The 18,704-nt window shown below is 37.7% G+C and overlaps 2 protein-coding genes across 3 annotated transcripts; one reads left to right on the top strand and one right to left on the bottom strand.

Moving 5' to 3' along the window:
- The first annotated feature begins 7,781 nt into the window (after positions 1–7,781).
- LOC149008609 (protein rolling protein) lies at positions 7,782–10,930 on the top strand. Its single transcript, XM_089164812.1, has 8 exons — positions 7,782–8,340; positions 8,947–8,980; positions 9,166–9,399; positions 9,492–9,581; positions 9,755–9,820; positions 9,952–10,043; positions 10,146–10,193; positions 10,444–10,930. Exons 1-8 carry the CDS (start codon positions 7,982–7,984, stop codon positions 10,559–10,561), a joined length of 1,041 nt encoding a protein of 346 aa, XP_089020938.1. The 5' UTR covers positions 7,782–7,981; the 3' UTR covers positions 10,562–10,930.
- Positions 10,931–11,202: 272 nt separating this feature from the next.
- LOC149008608 (ubiquitin-ribosomal protein eS31 fusion protein) lies at positions 11,203–16,937 on the bottom strand. Of its 2 annotated transcripts, XM_089164814.1 has the most exons (2): positions 16,572–16,937; positions 11,499–12,267 (listed from the first exon to the last, which is right to left on the bottom strand). In XM_089164814.1, the coding sequence occupies exons 1-2, from the start codon at positions 16,797–16,799 to the stop codon at positions 11,797–11,799; spliced, it is 699 nt and encodes a 232-aa protein (XP_089020940.1). In that variant the 5' UTR covers positions 16,800–16,937; the 3' UTR covers positions 11,499–11,796. The 2 variants fall into 2 exon arrangements, with proteins under 2 accessions (XP_089020939.1, XP_089020940.1); XM_089164813.1 differs by lacking the exon at positions 16,572–16,937 and having other exon boundaries at positions 11,203–12,323.
- Positions 16,938–18,704: the final 1,767 nt, after the last annotated feature.

Here is an 18,704-nt window from a genome sequence, read left to right as displayed (position 1 = left end):
GTATTTTAATCTTCCTAAAGCCTTGATCTCAAATTCCTTAGCCAAGCATCGAGTCAAATTTTGTTTCTCTTTTTCTTCATTTCCTGTCACTATTATGTCATCAACATACACAAGTAGTGCCGTGACTCCTCCTGATGATGAGTGCTTGATGAACAATGTATGGTCTCCTTGACTTTGCTTGTAACCCATACTAATCATGACTTTAGTAAATCTGCCAAACCATGCCCGCGGTGACTGTTTAAGTCCATATAAGGCCTATTTTAACTTGCATACAATATTAGCAGCTAAATCATTCTGATAACCCGGTGGAACCTCCATGTAAATTTCTTCCTTTAGTTCACCATGCAATAATGCATTTTTAACATCAAACTGTTGCAAGTCCCAACCATAATTTGCCGCCAAGGATAGTAAGATTCTGACAGTATTCATTTTTGCAACTGGAGCAAATGTTTCAAGGTAGTCAATCCCGTAAGTCTGGGTGTAGCCCTTGGCTACCAACCTTGCTTTGTACCTTTCTAAAGATCCATCTGCTCGATACTTCAATGTATATACCCATTTGCACCCCACAGGTTTCTTCCCTTCTGGTAATCTTACAAGTTCCCATGTTCCATTGCTTTCTAATGCTTCCATCTCCACATTCATAGCTTGCTTCCACTCCTTATTGGATAAAGCCTCAGATAAGGTGTTAGGAATGGCAATGGTGTTTAAACTTACCAGAAAGGCTCTATGAGATGGGGAAAAATGTTTAAAGGACAAGAATTGGGCAAGAGGGTACATGGGTTTCGTTGTGCATTCTCTAATGCCTTTCCTAATGGCAATAGGAAGGTCTAGTTCCTTACTATCTGTAGGCACATTGAATTCGGTTTGTAGTGAAGGATTAGTCATTTGTACCTCATTTCCAGAATTTGGATTGGAGTCTAGAACTTGCACTGATTCTGGAACAAGATTCTTCTTCCTTGAGTACACCTTTCCTTTGCAAAATCTCACATGCTCAATATCAGAAATAGGCTCATTCATTTCAAAGTTTGACATATGTTCATGTTGTTCACAGTTTGACACAGGTGAGTCTGACACAAGTTTAGGTTGTTCACAGTTTGACTCAGGTGACATAGTGAAGTATTTGGGAGTGAACTCTAAGTCAAGTAAGGAATTCCCAGTCTTATCTTCCATTATTGAATGCTCCCCCTGAAGATGAGGTGTGGAAAAATAAGACTTATGTTCATGAAAAGTGACATCAATGGAAACATAGAACCTTTTTGAAGGAGGGTGATAGCACTTATAGCCCTTTTGAGTGGAGGAATATCCTATAAATAAACATTTGAGTGCTTTAGGATCTAATTTACCCCGATGTGGTCCATGAATATGAACAAATGAGACACACCCAAAAATTCGAGGAACAAGGTTATTTGTCGTTTTTAGGTTTGGGTAGAAGCTGGAAAGGACATCCATTGGACTCTTGAATCCTAAGACTCTCGAAGGCAGCCGATTTATGAGATGAGTTACTGTGAGGACTGCTTCCCCCCAAAATGACTTAGGCACATTGTATTGGAATAGGGAGGCTCTAGTTACATCAAGAAGGTGGCCATTTTTCCGTTCAGCTACTCCGTTTTGTTGTGGGGTATCAACGCACGATGACTCATGTATAATTCCTTCCCTTTGAAAGAATGGAGTTAGAATTTGATTGAAATAGTCTCCGGCATTATCGATCTAAATCTTTTTATACTAACTCCAAATTGGTTTTTAACCATGGAATGGAAGTTGGGAAGAACACAACTAACGTTGGATTTGTTTTTGAGTAGAAAAATCCATGAGACACGAGTGCAATCATCAATGAATGACACGAACCACCTAGCCCCAGACACATTAGGAATTCTAAAAGGACCCCAAATATCACTATGAATGAGATAAAAGGGGATGGAACTTCTTTTCTTGCTTAAAGGAAGTGGTACACGCTTGTGTTTAGCAAGCTCACACACATCACAATGAAACTCATCGACATGTATGCCTTGAAACAAAGAAGGAAACAAAAGACTGATTACCCTAAAGGAAGGATGTCCAAGTCTGTGATGGTAAAGCCAGATTTTTTCTTTATTGGTTTGAGAAGGACTACCATTAGTAGCATGTGATTGGCTTGGTGCCTCAAAGTAGTAGAGTCCATCCCTTTCTCTAGCATGTCCAATCATCCTCCCCGAATCCTTGTCCTAAAATATACAACAATGACTATGGTGAAAGACTACATTACAATGTAAATCTTGCATGAGTTTCTTCACATAAACGAGATTTGTAGATAGTCTAGGAACATGTAGGACATTTTTCAAGGTGTGGGATGAGTTGAGCTCAATATTTCCAGTTCCAGCCACAGTAGTTAACGAGCCATCAGCAGTAGCTATCTTCCTACTACTTGGACAAGGAGAATATGTGGTGAAAAGATTTGGTAAGTGTGTCATGTGGTCAGTTGCACCTGAATCTATGATCCAGGGGCTTGAAAGAGAATTACTAAAGACATTTAATCCAATAGAAAGTGGAAACTCACCTGAATATGCCAAAGAACATGTACCTGGTTTTTTTGTTAAGGTTGCTCAAAAGAGTTTTTATACGTTCTATGTCCTCCTGATTAAGGCTAGCATACTCTTTATTAGTGGCTTCAGGTTGCTGTGTAGATGTAACATGCGCCTGACCATTATTTCCAGATTGCTCTCCTTTGTGCCCCCACTCTCGGCTAGGAGGTTTACCATGAAGTTTCCAGCATCTTTCCCGTGTGTGACGAGCTTTCTTGCAATAGGTACACCATAGATTATCTTTGTTTTGTTGTTTGGATTGCCCAGTTTTTCCACTTTCTGTAGCAAATGCCTTGTCGGTTGTGGGAGTTGAATGCTCTCCTCCTTGAGATACCATTGCTGAACTATCAACACTTGTAGGCTCTAACATCAGTCCTCTTCTGCTCTCTTCCCCTCGAACCAATGCTACAACTTCATTGAAACACAACACATCTGGTTTTCCAAGAATCTGAACCCTTATTTGGTCAAACTCAGGATTTAACCCAACCAAAAAATCATAGACTCTATCTTGCTCAATATACTGCTTTACTACTGCAGCATCCTCAGAGCACTTCGTCTTGATGACTCGGTAATGATCCAACTCTTGCCACAAAGCTTTCAGCTAGTTGGCATATTCTGTAACTGTTTTATTTCCTTGTTTGGCTGCTACTGTTTTAACCTTGACCTCATAGACTTGGGCCGCATCTCTCGCCTTAGAATACGTTTGTTGGATAGCCTCCTAGATGTCTTTGGCAGTTGCCAAGAACATGCATGTATCACTGATTTCTGGAATCATAGAATTCCACATCCATGCCATAATCATAGAATCTTCTTTGTCCCATGCTTCATATTTTGGATCTCCTGGTTTCGATCCATCTCCAATCAGGTGGCTCATCTTTCCTTTGCCCTTCAGAATGGTCTGAATGAGTTGAGACCATTTTAAATAATTTCTTCCATCGAGCCTATAGGCAGATTGAATATTTTACAATTCTCCATACTGCAGATTTTTTATTGTCTGATTAAATGCCATCCCGGAAGTAACCTCTCTTGGTTCTGACATACTCTTTGTAGGTGCTTAAAAATAGTATGTGAAACAGTAACCAAAGATGCAGTAGAACGACAGACAAGACGGAGAAAGAAAATTTTTTAAAAAATATATGTTTTTCAGGTAAGGAAAAAAAAAACAGAACAGAGCTGAATAAAGAATGGCGATAAAGGCCAAAGGAAGAATAATCTCTGTGTGGCGGAAACACCAAAGATTAAAGGCAATGAAGGCCTGAAAGCTGAACAGCAATCCCAAGATTGGTTGGCTCTGATGCCATGACGAAATAGGAATTGAAGTGTTTTATTCTTGTGTGTATTATTCAGAACTTTACAATCAACATATACACAACTGCTATCTATGAAATAGGAAAGAATATCCTACCTAGAAGATTAGAATAAATGAGAAATCTACCTAGAATAGAAGATTAGAATAAATGAGAAATCTACCTAGAATAGAAGATTAGAATAAATGAGAAATCTACCTAGAATAGAAGATTACAATAAATGAGAAATCTACCTAGAATAGAAGATTACAATAAATGAGAAATCTACCTAGAATAGAAGATTACAATAAATGAGAAATCTACCTAGAATAGAAGATTGCAATAAATGAGTAATCTACCTAGAATAGAAAAATCAATAAGAAAAATACCTAAAAGAATATTACAATCTGATCTACTTAGATTAAAGATACTAATAAAATATTATGATATGATTCTAAGATTTTCCACATGAATCAACATTCCCAACCTGGATGACCTACCCTGGCGGCCAGTTGGAAACCAACATCCAGAGTCACCAACTCCATCGGAATCCCATGAAACTAGAAATCTACCTCAACAAACTCCCATTGTTCAAGCATAATCAAGTTAACAGAGACCAACCAAGGTGACTCTTTGATGACGTTGAAACGATCTTGAGGATGACCAAAATTAAAAGCATAAACATCACCCTGCATTAGAATGAACTCCACTGGAATGTGTTCCATGCTGTTGTTAAAGCTTCGTATATCACTTGCTTCCGATAGGGTTTCCCCAGAAAAACAAAAGCAACAAGCGTGAGCTCTTTGTTGACGGTAGCCTTGTCTTTTGCATTGTCTTCAATCTCGGCTTCCACATCGAATCCCTCATAATCCGATAACACCATCTCAGAATATTGATATCCTGGATTCGAGTGCGGGGTGGGGGTCTTCCCCTGCCTCTGCCTCGTCCCCACATTGATGCCATTCTACGACCAAACAACAGACTAACGATAATAGAAATCACTCACAAGGAGGAAAAACAGTCACTGCCAGAGGAGCAATTAACTGAGTTTAGGACAACGTAATAACCTCTAGTTCCCCATTAGGTAAACTAAGAGAGGTTGTCGGGTAATTTTTAAGTGTAAATTGAAGATAGATTGTTAAATACAAGATTTATGTCAAAACATACACATTTACATGTATGCTGGGACTTATTGTGTGGCGTTTTGGGGTCTAAACATCAATCTTGCCCATACAAAGAAGAACTTCAAATCATTTTTTCAATGTCAAGAAGATGTCTCCTAACAAATTCTAAATGATATTTGTGTAGTTAACAAATAAAGAGAACAGGAAGCAGGAAACTAAAACCTTCATGCAGGGTAATGAGTTATAGTCGCAGGTCATACCTCTAAACACACCTGTACAGACAATATGAAAGGCATCCAATGGGGTACAGATTCATGGTTGGAGTAACACTCATAGGCAACCGAACAGGGGACATCAATTTCCATCTTTGCCCTGCATCCAAATTTTTGTGGCTGATAACTATTTAGTCAGATAGCATGGACTAAAAATGGCTGCCAAGTTGCTAACCATTAAGATGAATGCAATTTGTGGGCAAAAAAATTTCAAAGAAAACAATTATACAGGAAATCATCGAGCAACCAGCTCTTAGGTGGCAGGGTGTAACTGCAAACAATAATATTGGACTAAAATAGTGGGAAAGGGGGGAAATAGTAGCCCCAGAGCTATATAGCTAAAGGAAGATATTACAGAAAAATATTGGTTAAAAATGTACATCAAAGCAGAACTCTTGCAAAGGAATCTTGGCCAGTAAAATTTGTCAATGTTCACAACTTGGTAACCATAAAACATGATAGGAAGTTAATGAAAACATAAGCTTTGAGTGAATAGTAAAGCATACAAGGTCATTTCGAGAATCAAGTGACTCCTGATGGATACAAGTGTTCTCATAGGAGAGTGCTTTGGGTTTTCCATGGAACCCAAGCCAGTGGGTCCTTAAAAAACCCAGACAGACCCAGTTTCCACTACAAACAACCACCGGAATAAATTTCGTGGCAACCCAAAAGAGGATACAAAGAAATCCAATAACTGAGTTCAACCATTTTAAGAGGAAAAAAGTCCCATACTAAAATCAACTTCACAAGTCAGAAGGTTTTTGTCTACAGACATTGAAAGTTAGGATGCAAAAAACCTGCTACCAGAAACAAAAACAACTAGAAACATGATGCTTCATTAATCTAGAACTTAAATAGATGTTCCACCTAATAAATGTGAGGAAATTTGAAGGTGGCCCATCCAGGGATTTCATCGGACAACTAAGGTTGACTGGAAAATAAATGAAATTAAGACCAGAATTTCTTGGAAAACCTTGTAGGCTATGTGACTGGAAGGGGAATCTTCAACGCCACTTCAACGAGCCCAATAGAATTCAAACACACGGAGAGATCTTAAATTCTTCCAGGAAGTTGGGAGCCGAGCTTGAAAAGAAGGTCGCCGTCGCAGACATGATCGAGAGCAGATAAAACTTCCTGGTCTTCTTTTGTTTCCTCTCTTCGTGACTAATACCCTGTATTGGTCATGGCCTCACCTCAGCCAACCTCACCCTTTTAAGCTCCAAGGTGGAAGTTTGCCAGTACTGAAAGAATGAGAAAATGTTGGAAGATGCTGCAACGTGCAACTAAGCAGGTGGGCTAGCTCAAAGAGTTTTGCAGTATAACGCCAAGGCCAAGAAGTTCGAATCACACCAAACTCATTGAGCAACTGCATCCCTTCCAAATGTTCGGTGAATTTGATTATGAAGATTTTAGACTCGACCCAGAAGAAGAAACAAACAACATCGCAGCTCGTTACGCTTGGTTTGGCCTTTCATGATAATCTGACACGAATTGGTGCGTTGAAGTGATTCTGTTATACACTTTTTGTATAGAAATAGTCATTTTCTAAAAACCCCACCTTGATCTAAAAACCATTTAACCGTCCACTTTCCAAATCACTACTTCAACGGTTCAACCCGATCTCGGATCTCAGCCAGGGGTCTAAACCAGTGCACCGTGTGTGTCGGCAATATATTGCCGCGTATCGCCGACAAGTTCTTGAAGCCCCATAGTCACGTGCTAGTAGGCAATTAAGGATTTATCCAACTACAAGAGTTTTAAGTGAAAGGCTAAATAGAATTTTTCCAAAGGCTACTTTGTCTAAACTTGTTAGAAAAAGGGATGGGCTTATTATATATGCTATTAAAGAAGCTCAAACCTTTGATTTTTTTTCACAAAAAAGTATTGATTTTTGCCAACTGAGGTAACCTTTGATGTACATACTAACTAAATCTGAGTGCAATCCTACAAAAGACTGTTGATTTAAACTAGCACATATGGGAGACAATATCTTATTTTTGTAAAAGGTTATTTATGTTCAAATGGATAGAGCTTCAATGCTGTGCAATTAATGTGCAGCACTGAATAATTGCACAACATTGAAGCTGTGTACTGAAGCTGTGTACTGTTTAGATGAAACGAATGGTCAAAGGTGAAATCTCAACCACCAGATTTGCATTTTGTTTTAAAAAAATTCAATCATACTACCAATTTCGACCACAACCACTCAAAGAGATCATTGTTCAGATGCGCAAATCCTTTCTCCCCTCTCTGACAGTGAAAGAAAGAAAGAAAACAAAACGTGAGATCGATGATGTCTTTTAATAAATTAGGCTGGATAACCTGACCTGCACTAGTGATGACATTTGAATTTTTTTTTAAATTTCATCTCCATAAATATCCTTCCTACTTTATATGGATAAGACAGCTGTCAACACCTGAACGTACGTGATTTAGTTCTAGCAGACACGTTGTGAAGGTCAAAACCAAACGGTCATAGCTAACAGCCTTACCAAATTCTTTGTGAACTGGAAAGTAGACTAGGATGAGTGAAGTCTAACTGTCTAACCAGTGAAATTAGTAGCTGCAACTGCTGCTAACTAACATTCCGATAATGAAAAGATAATGAAGACGATGAACCATTGATAATCATTGCTTCCTCTGGATTTGATGGTGGTTTTTGTTAAGAACTTGAGAAACACAACAACCCATCATTCATCATCAATCTTCAGCTAGTGTTGTATTTTTGAGATACTCTGAATATGGCTCTGGTGATGTACTGGTATGATATCGTCTGCTTCGGCATTGTAGCAGGAGCCATCTTGTTCGCTGTGTGGCTGCTCCAAAAGAAAGAAGGCGGTGGTAGACGCGATTATGACCAAACCATGTATGAGAGCCTCCTCGTTCCTCAATCTGACAGAGATAATGGCTTTGAAGCTGATGGTCTACCAGTCAGGCGTTCCGGTCACCTCGATTCTTCTCAGCTCTGGACTACTTGTTGGCGATGTGTCAGCCCTGGATGGCTTCTTCTTCTAAGATTGTTCAGTGCTGCTGTCATGATCGGCCTTCTATACTGGGATGGTAGTTCATACGATTCAACCGTCTTCCTTTATTATACCGAGTGAGTCACACTTTTGTCTCTCACAAACATAAACACAAACACATGATACACACATTCAAATGTAGTAGTTTCATAGTAGCATAGACTACTCCCCGTTCTGTAATTTGAACAATTCAGCCAGAGCAGCGTCTGCAAAATCTGGGTTTGGTCATAAATTTTGGATGGATTTGCTATTCTGTTGTAGGGGCATCAGTTTGTATCTACTTAGAAAGAAGAAAAAAATCTAGGGAAAGTGAAGTTCTATGTGTTCTAAACCTTCATTCTTGCTGCCTTGACTGCAATGAGAATGGTCCCTTCAGATTGCACAATTAAAGCTATCACAGGTCTCAGAAATTATACTTAGAACGACAAATACGATTCTCTTAGTTGACTCCTACCTTACGTGGTTCGTTTTCAAGGGTCTCCTCCCCCAAAAGAAAAAGTATCTTTTCCCCTTTGTATCTGGGATTTGGAGGTAATATATACACTTCAGTAGTACTGTTCACATTGTATCATCGGCTAGAAGTATTTTAATTCTGGATTTAATCTTGAATATCATGCTTTTTAAGATGAACTGATTGAGTTGATAAGAACAGAAACTAAATTTTTCATGCAACTGATCCACAGGTGGACTTTTACATTGGTCATTGTGTATTTTGTGGTATGTCCTACATTTTATTCCTCTTTCTCTCTGATTTTTTTTTCAGTTTTATTTATTTTTGTTGTGGGGTTGGGGAAGGATTCTGCTGTGGTGGGCAGTCAAGAATAAAAACTACTGGTTCTCCTTCTATACAAGAACAAGTTCATTTCTTCAACCTCATTCTAATGCCTGCTTTGTGCTTGTAGATTGGCACCATCATGTCTGCCCATGGATGGTGGACAGGAATAAAGAAAATAGAATATGAGGAAGCTGAACATTTACAGAGAAGAGACTTAGAAGAGAATGCAAAACCTGCAACAACAACTCCATTCAGAACAAACAAAATCATCAGTAAAATAAAGTTACAGAGCCATTGGGAGCAGGAGGAGACTGAGCAAAGGGCTGGATTCTGGGGATATCTAATGCAAACTATTTATCAGGTGCTTTATCCAAGATAGATCTTCCATGATTATTGTGGAAAATTGATTTAACCAACATGAATTTTAGCTGAAATTGGTATGTTCCTCACCAGACTTGTGCAGGTGCTGTAGTGCTCACGGATACCGTCTTTTGGTTTGTAATAGTTCCATTTTTGTCGATTGAACATTTTACCCTTAATCTGGTGAGACTCTTCTTCTATAACATGCATTCATGATAAAATTTTGATGTCAGTATGAACTCTGTTAGATAAAATTATGGCAGTTGTAGGACATTCTTCAATCTGAAAATAGTTTGTGCCTTTGGAGCTTCTGTCTCTGTTCACTTTAGTTAAAGTTGTTTGCTTTTTCTTGACAGCTGATGGGATTCATGCATACTCTAAACCTAGTGTTTCTTCTCCTTGACACTGCTATTAACAGACTTGTAAGTATGATACCATTGTGATGAAAATCGTTTTTCTCCTTGACACTGCACTTCATGAAGAACTAGCATCATTTTATTTTCCTCAAAGAAGAAACTAAGAAGTTTCCCATTTTTCTTTTTGTTGTTTATAGCCATTCCCTTGGTTCCGGCTTGCATATTTCATTCTCTGGAGCTGTCTTTATGTAATTTTTCAGTGGGTTCTTCATGCATCCGGCTTTTCATGGTAACTTCCTATCTTTCCATAACAGACTACTATTTTTATGAATAAACATTGTTTGAGGCACTTGTGTCTCCAGAAGTGTGAAAAATATGTTTGCTCTTCCAGGTGGCCTTATCCTTTCCTTGAGCTCGATACTCCATGGGCACCAGTTTGGTAAAAAATCCAACTCTTCTCAGTCATCTTATTTTCACTCACTGCAAGAAAACTGGTCAATTTAACTATACCTTTAGCATAACTAATTCATCATAAGCTGTCTTAGGGATCGCATTTTTCCTGATCAAGTACTTTGGTTTAACCATCAGTAATGATTTTTTAGAATACCTATTGCATTGACTGCAGGCATATCTGCAATAAATTTTTACTGTTCCAAGTCAGAAATCTAATTAAGTCTTTTATCTGACAGGTATTTGTGTTTGGCTTTGGTTCACATTCCTTGTTATGGAATATATGCACTGATTATAAAAGCCAAAGAAGCATTATTCTCTAAATGGTTCCCAAATATCTTCATTAAGTCGTATTAGAATAATTGGGCTGGTTCTGTTGTACAATTTGACCGTGTTTCCTGGTGATAGTGTTGTTGAACAACTGGGTATACAGAGAGGAATGTTTAAAGAGCATTTCCTTAATCTATTTGAAGATGATTTGTTCTGTACCAGGTTGATTTCATACTATCTTGAATCGAAGTATCTAGAAATTGTTTTATGCATATACTTATCCTTCGTATGAGAGAATACATAAAATATACTGTAAATTACCCCCTTCCATCATCAATGGTGTCACCTTGGCACATTCCTACCATCTTTAATTTTTAATCACAGAAAAAGCAAAGGAATTCACCTCAAATCTACAAGCCTTTTAAATCAAAATTCAGCGTGAAAAAAAATTTTATTTTGATCTCAAATTAAAACTCACTAAACAAATTTGTGTTGCACCCAGTTGCAAACACAAACACATCCATTCGCATTCATCTTTTTCTTCTATTCCATCTCCAAATGATGTTGAGGGTCACTTGACCCAATTTTTCTCCCTTCTCCCTTGAGTTGATGAAATGTAAATTGAAAACAGAATTACAGCTTTCCACACAAGGAAATATAGATTTAAGGGGAAAACTAGAAGCTATCTCAAAGATATCAGAAGAGAATAATACTGGTGAAACAAAGCAAAGGAATGTACCAAGGTTTAGTCCGGAAAGTCACAAAAGAATCAGCTGATGAATGAACAGCCCCAAAAGTTTTCACACATCTCATCAATATATAGTTTTATGATCAGAAGAGGCTGATTGGGCCGTGCATAAAAGGTTGCTCATGAATTCTAAGCTTATAACTCTATACCAGACTCAAACCCAAGAAAGAAAAAAGTTCAGCACACATACACTTCCACTTTCCCAGGTTTATTTAGTTAAAAACAAAAGAGAAGATATAAACCAGATATTAGAGAAGAAACAAAATGGCAGAAGCAACTGAATATCCAATCCAATCCAATAAATAAAAAATTAGTAACTGAAACCAACCATATGCCAAAGAAACAAACAATAGAACTAGAAAGAAGCAAACTTTAGCTAAAAAAGTATCTCAATTAAATAGAGGGAAAGTGTCGTTACAGTGAAAATTGATCAACCTCCTTCAAAACAAAAATATACCAGAATCCTCGCTATTACGAAGAAACAAAAGAAACTTATCCTATATCAGAGACATAGCTGATAATCGTAAAGAAAGAAAATTTTCTTTTTTCTTTAGGAGACCACATATCTCATTCATTATTCACCTCCAGCCTTCTGATAGACGTAGGTAAGTCCACATTTGCCGCAATAGTGTCGATCGAAATGGTTGGCCATGAAAGTCCCAGCGCCGCACTCAGCATTGGGACACTCCTTCCTGAGCCTCTGAACCTTCCCAGAATCATCAACCTTGTAAAATTGAAGCACAGCGAGCTTAACCTTCTTCTTCTTGTGCTTGATCTTCTTGGGCTTGGTATAGGTCTTCTTCTTTCGCTTCTTAGCTCCTCCCCTAAGACGCAGAACCAGGTGAAGAGTCGACTCCTTCTGGATGTTGTAATCGGCTAGGGTTCTTCCATCTTCAAGCTGCTTCCCGGCGAAGATGAGGCGTTGCTGATCGGGAGGAATACCTTCCTTGTCTTGGATCTTTGCCTTGACATTATCGATCGTATCAGAAGACTCCACCTCCAGGGTGATGGTCTTCCCTGTTAAGGTTTTCACGAAGATCTGCATCTTCGCCAATTTAGGGTTTCACTCTCGTGCCGCTCCTCTTCGTCTTCTTCCGGTAGAATTATCTTTCAAACTTCACTATGGAAGAGTTTTTATACATTTATACTTTGGGTCTAGGGTTTTTTTCTCTTTCTTGGAAATGACGAATATATCCTTCCGGCGCATTCATCAGTTACGACTTACGAAGCCCCGGTGGAGTAGAACCAGACCCCTAATAAAATCGGCGGACCGGATTTTATTAGGCCAACCCAAAATGGGATCGGTACCCAATGAACCAACCAGGAATTGCATATGTTTTTTTTTAATCTACGGTTCATCATCTTTAAACTACCAGGAACTTTTATATAATTAATATAGAAGAGATTTTGCCCTAACCCCGAGAGAATTCAAACTCTGACCTTGCTTTTTTATTCTATATACATTCAAAGATTCAAAGAAAAGATTACACATAAACTCTCTTATCTGAGAATCAATTACATCCACTGCCCCACTACCCCACTACCAAAAACGGAAAAATCAGTAGATAAATATTTGTAATACTGATTTTAAGTAATTTATTCAAGTGCTTTTAATTTATCCTCTTCCTTTATTCCATCTATCTTTCTTCTCTGGACTCTTCTTATTTTTCGGCTCCCCTGCCTTTTGTAAACCATGTATTATTGTATCCTACGCCACTTCCTTAACGCAAAAGACCGACCTCAGTTACAATTAATTTGTAACTGTCCTGCACAATGAATAAGGGTGTGGGACGGACCATTGAGATGTGTATAACCACTTGGTGGCGATGATACATGCATGCACCCATCTCCTCTATATCCGGTTGCTCTAGTGCCAACCAATTGCTTCGTCGCCAGTGTATTCACCGACAACAGTAACACGCACAAAGGCAAAGGCGGATGGCAGTAGTAGAATCATAGAACCAGCAAAATTTTCAAAATTTCTTTCCCAAATCTGTAAAGATTAAGGATGATGGTGAATCAGTTTTCCTTCCATGCAGGCCGCTGCAGCATCTCCCTACATGTTTTTTTCCAAATGGCTAAATTACCTTCTTAATTACTTCTTACTAACCATTTCATTCACAAATTACGAGAGAACGACAAATTTCCCAAAAATTATAGAAAAGAGATTTATCAAATTAACACTGGTAGGGAAAGTATTTTCCTTTAACCTATCCGAATTGGCTTGGCTTGCATAATTTGGTATTTCATCTCACAGGTATCCGTGTTGGCCGGCCTGTGATTCACATTAGACTATAGATACGTATATCGCACCAGATTAAATTCACACTGTTTAACCGTGACAAACTCCAACCAATAGCAGCTGGAAAAGATTTATACTACGTACACAACGCACGCTGAATTCATAATATCATGAATGAAGGCAGAAGGCAACCCGAAGAATTAACATGAAACTGAGACTATGAAAGCAAAAAATCTGCCTTAAATCTTTTGAAAATGCTGTCAAAAATCTGGAAAATTACAATTACAAGATCACAAAATTAGATACTCACTCACTCTTTCAGTTAACCAAATACATGAATTTTGAGTTTACAATCTTACCAATGTTCATCAAGCCTCATTCCATCACACAAGGTTAACCTCAATCTCTATAATATCTAACTTTGTCATTTTTCCTAATTTAACTTAACCCCAAAAAACACATTTAACTAAGGATGCTTACTGTTCTAGCTTATTTTGCAAACCCAAATTCAATAGAGGTTGTTAATTTTCTAACCTAAAGAGAGTATCTATCTAATTTCAAAATATGGATATCCTAAAAGTGTCTAACCATGTAGTTTTCCCTCAAAAGTCCGATTCGTTCAACCTTCCAAGTACCTAAGAACAAGTTTCAAACACAACTCCGGCACCAACAATCTTAAGTAGGATCTGATTAATAATTGTTGGTGGGAAATAAAAAACACAAGTAACACAACCATCTGGTGTAACATGTCAGTGAAACTCATTATCAAACACAACTTGCTATTCATTCCAGTACTTCCAAATTTTCAAGGAACGTAATCAAGGACTATACAATGTAAAATGTGACAACTTGAAAGTTATTAACATATCATCTGTGCAGCTTTAAGTGATATCAGACCTGAGAGAGCCCCCCCAGTTAAGGAAGTGTTTTCCTATATCCCAAGGCTAACTAAATGCTGTAGTTAATATCTTGGACAGAAGGGATATGTTCCTGCCAGGGACATATCCCAGGATTGAACCTTATCCACTCCTTGGCTATCCAATATTATGAGATCCGGACTTGGCTTGTAACTGGAGTTTGTCTGAATAAATCAAATTTCTCAGCAAAAAACAACAAAAAAAGAAGGCAAAATGTGGCAGAAAAACATCAGGCTCCAAAAATCTGGCAGACAACTAATAAATCACCTTTTTTTTATGACACAGGCAGGTGTGCAGATTAGGAAGACTATCATATGGAGTAGATATACTAAATTAAAACTGATGCAATTCACCACTTATTCTTTCCGCAAAATCAATACAAATTCAAAATTCATATCAACAGCCATAAGATAGAACAAGATGATGAACCCAAGCTAGAGTGACACACACCCTACAATTAAACACAATAAGCCATGCTCATCCACAGAACATGTAGTATCTAAAAAGTTGAGAAGCAAAACCATGTAGATTCTCATATGAGCTGCTAAGCAGACAATGTAGAACCACTCTCTCTAATTTTTTCATAACAAGGGACGGATGTGCAAAAGAGAAATCCTGATAAATGGAGAATTGGAGAAGAATCTTATAACTGCAATAACCAGAGGATAAAACTAACAAGTGGGAGAGGGTCACAGAAACCCACATGAGAGAATAAATAACCACAAGAAAGAACCAATGGATCCCAGACATCAAACCCTCAGTTTCCCAAATTCTCAAGGGAGCAACTTTTGAAACTCAAAAATGAAGTAGTTACAGGTATGATACACAAATACTAACAAAATTGTGCTGATGGAACAATAACTGTAGGAAAAATTACTAACAGAATCCAAGAGAACAACATTTGGAATTTTAACACGGAATAGTCATGCACAAATGTAAGAAACTTGAGTTGATGAAATAGTAAGTGGAAACAGATAAACTTAACAGAATTACAGCCTTCCAAACAAGGAAGAAAATATAGATCTAAGGGAAAGCTTAGAAGCTACAATCTCACAGATATCAGAAATAATATGTCTAGTGAAACAAAGGCAATGCAATGTTGTATGAAAAAATGACAGTACCAGGGTTTAATCTGGAAAGCCTCAAATGATAAACATGAAGTCACAAAAGAATTAGTTGATGAATGAATAGTCCCAAAGTTTCACACATTTCATCAATATGGTATTAATAATCAATAGAGGCTGAATGTTGCAGCTGCGGCACACCCGACAACCGTTGATAGCTCCAAAGATCATCTTCTAACAAAAATGGCTTTGCACCACAATAATATTGGAACCACAGAAAGAATCCAACAAAAGGTCAAGGATGGGCATTGCATAAAAGGTTGTCCATGGATTCTAAACTTATAACTCTATATCAGACTCAAATCCAGTGAAGAGAAAAGTTTAGTAATCATAAATTTCCAGCTTGACGACTGATACAAGCAACTGAACACCCAATAATCAACAATCAAAAACTGAAACCAACCATATTCCAAAGAAACAAATAATAACTGCACACCAGTCAACTATTATGTCCAACATTATTTAAGATTCAAGCACCATCAAAATCCTAAGACTACACCTAAGGCATAAACAATTGTCTTATAATAAATCAAAAGGAAGGAGGGGCAGGAATTAGTAAAATTTAAAACGGATGGAATAGAAATAACAAGAAAAATTGAGCTAAAAAAGTAGCAATTAAATAGCGGGAAAGTATCGCTACAGTGATAATTCATCAAAAACCTTCAAAGTAAAAATATAGAAAAATATCGATGTTCCAGAATCCTCACTATTATAAAGAAACAAAAGAAACGCATCCTACATCAAAAACATATCAATCAAACCGATCTGATAGTCCTAAAGAAATTTAGGAGTGAGATTACTCCCAGGAAGCGCCGCCACGCACTCATTCACCTCCAGCCTTCTGATAGACGTAGGTAAGTCCACATTTGCCGCAATAGTGACGATCGAAATGATTGGCCATGAAGGTCCCGGCGCCACACTCAGCATTGGGACACTCCTTCCTGAGCCTCTGAACCTTCCCCGAATCATCGACCTTGTAAAATTGAAGCACCGCGAGCTTAACCTTCTTCTTCTTGTGCTTGATCTTCTTTGGCTTGGTATAGGTCTTCTTCTTTCGCTTCTTAGCTCCTCCCCTCAGACGCAGAACCAGGTGAAGAGTCGATTCCTTCTGGATGTTGTAATCGGCAAGGGTTCTTCCATCCTCGAGTTGCTTCCCAGCGAAGATGAGGCGTTGCTGGTCGGGAGGAATACCTTCCTTGTCTTGGATCTTTGCCTTGACATTGTCGATCGTATCAGAAGACTCCACCTCAAGGGTGATGGTCTTCCCGGTTAGGGTTTTCACGAAGATCTGCATCTTCGTAAAGAATAACGCTAAACACCAATCTGTTGCAGACCTCCGCGCGCTCCTTCGCTCGTCTCTCTGGGTTCTCTTTCGGAATGACGGCTTATTGGCTTATTAGGGTTTGGCTTTAGGGTTTTTCAAATGTTAGGGAAATACAAAAACACTCTCTCGTTAATTGACAAAATAGTCATTTACAAAAACAAAATTGACAAAATAGTACCTGCCTTGAAAACCCGCTAAGTGTTAAAAGGGTATCAATTGTGTATCGAAACTGTTTAACCATACTGAATCGCGTTGTCTAAAACCACACCGTACCGCACTATTCAAAATTCGGTATGGTATGTAACAAAACTGAATTTCATCTGTACAGTTCTAGTTTTAGGTACTCATACAGTCGGTATGTCATTTCGTCATTCACTCCCCTTCTTAGATTTACTTGTTTTGTTTATGTTAATATCATATTCTATCAATTGTTCAATTTCATTAAAATCTTAATGAATTAATAACAAAAGTGGCATGGGTTTGTTCATATTAAAATTGTTCCACACTAAATACCATGTTTAAACTATTTTTCCACACCGATTAAATACCAAAACCGTACCGATTGACACCCTTACTCAGTGTTACAGTGTTAGTGTTTTGAACAAACACTAAATTGTTTTGAATTTTCTAGAAGAATAAACACTTTTTAAGCATTTGAAAAAACTTACTTCTAAAAACAAAATCACTATAATAGGGTTTTAGCAAAAAAATAAATTTAGAATATTAAATTCAATAAATACCCACTCTAAACTATTTCACTTAAATCTAATAGGCAACCAACTATTCTTTTAAGAAATAGGCATAATAACAAATAGTTGTTTAGTCAAAACTGTTTATTGAAGCAAAAATTTTCATAATTTAAAATTTATTTTTTGAAAATCACCTGAACATGATAGTTTTATCAAATGGTTTTTGGCCCATTTTTTCCGGTTTCTCAAAAAAAAGAACAACAAAAATTGTCATTCAATGGGTTATCAAACAGGCCCATAATTTTTTATGTAATGGTTTTTGTCTTGCCCTTTGTCATGGATTAGCACAAAGTAGTGAAAGCACACACTACAACAATTTCAGCATGAAAGGAAAATTTGAGTCCGGATTAAACATCGGGGTTTGGGGAAAGGGGGGGACAAGTGTAAATATTTCCTACAAGACAATAATTTTTCTATCCATTATCATATCATTAAATTTTTTTCTCTAATTGGAGTTTAAGCAATGATAGTTCACACATGGAAAAAAAAGGCCAAAGGGAAAATTTTTAAAAAGGGGGAAGGGAAGGGGAAATTTTCAAAAAATTGATGGTTGGGAGGAGGGGCGCTTAGAAAGAGGGCCAATATAAAATTTCAAAAATTGAGAAAAGAATGGGGGAAATTCCAAAAAATTGGGAGGGAGGACTACTGATATTTCACACGTGGAAAAGACAATTAAAATGAAGATTTTCAAAAACTTAAGAACAAGAGGATAAATTTTTCAAAAAAGAAATTATTTTTTTAGGGGGGGCACATGGCCCCCTTGACCATGGGGTAGCTCTACCCTTGTTTAACTCACAACATAACTAGCCCTAACATGGTCAAGTAGGATTTGGGTTTAGCTTTAAGGCTAACACGGCCCAACCCTACCCAAAATGTGTTAATTCAATCAAATTAAAACTCAATATAATTGCCAATGATGGGTTAGTAAAGCAGTTAAAAGCCCAACCTCTCTAGGGGAGGTCTTAGGTTCACACCCATTCGGCGGCATTAATTCTATAAAAAGCTCCCTTGAGGATGTAATCGTGGTGCGCGGAAGCTGGCCCGGATGAACCTCATATCAAAAAAAAAAAAAACTCTATATAAATTGACTTTTAACAACTGCTTAATCAATAATTCCACTAACCCT

The sequence above is a fragment of the Hakea prostrata genome, chromosome 8 (assembly GCF_041222555.1).
Source record: "Hakea prostrata isolate BN-2017 chromosome 8, UWA_Hpros_2, whole genome shotgun sequence".
Taxonomy (NCBI): Eukaryota; Viridiplantae; Streptophyta; class Magnoliopsida; order Proteales; family Proteaceae; genus Hakea; species Hakea prostrata.
This window is presented reverse-complemented; position numbering and strand designations above follow the sequence as displayed.

Bases quoted from the DNA above. Each gene is read 5' to 3' on its own strand.
- LOC149008609 (XM_089164812.1), top strand. From the start codon at position 7,982: ATGGCTCTGGTGATGTACTGGTATGATATCGTCTGCTTCGGCATTGTA. The intron at 9,582-9,754 runs GTGAGACTCTTC...TTTTCTTGACAG, and splicing joins AACATTTTACCCTTAATCTG to CTGATGGGATTCATGCATAC. The intron at 10,044-10,145 runs GTAACTTCCTAT...TTGCTCTTCCAG, and splicing joins CATGCATCCGGCTTTTCATG to GTGGCCTTATCCTTTCCTTG.
- LOC149008608 (XM_089164814.1), bottom strand. From the start codon at position 16,799: ATGCAGATCTTCGTGAAAACCCTAACCGGGAAGACCATCACCCTTGAG. The intron at 12,268-16,571 runs GCTAAGAAGCGA...AAATTGGCGAAG, and splicing joins TTCTGCGTCTGAGGGGAGGA to ATGCAGATCTTCGTGAAAAC.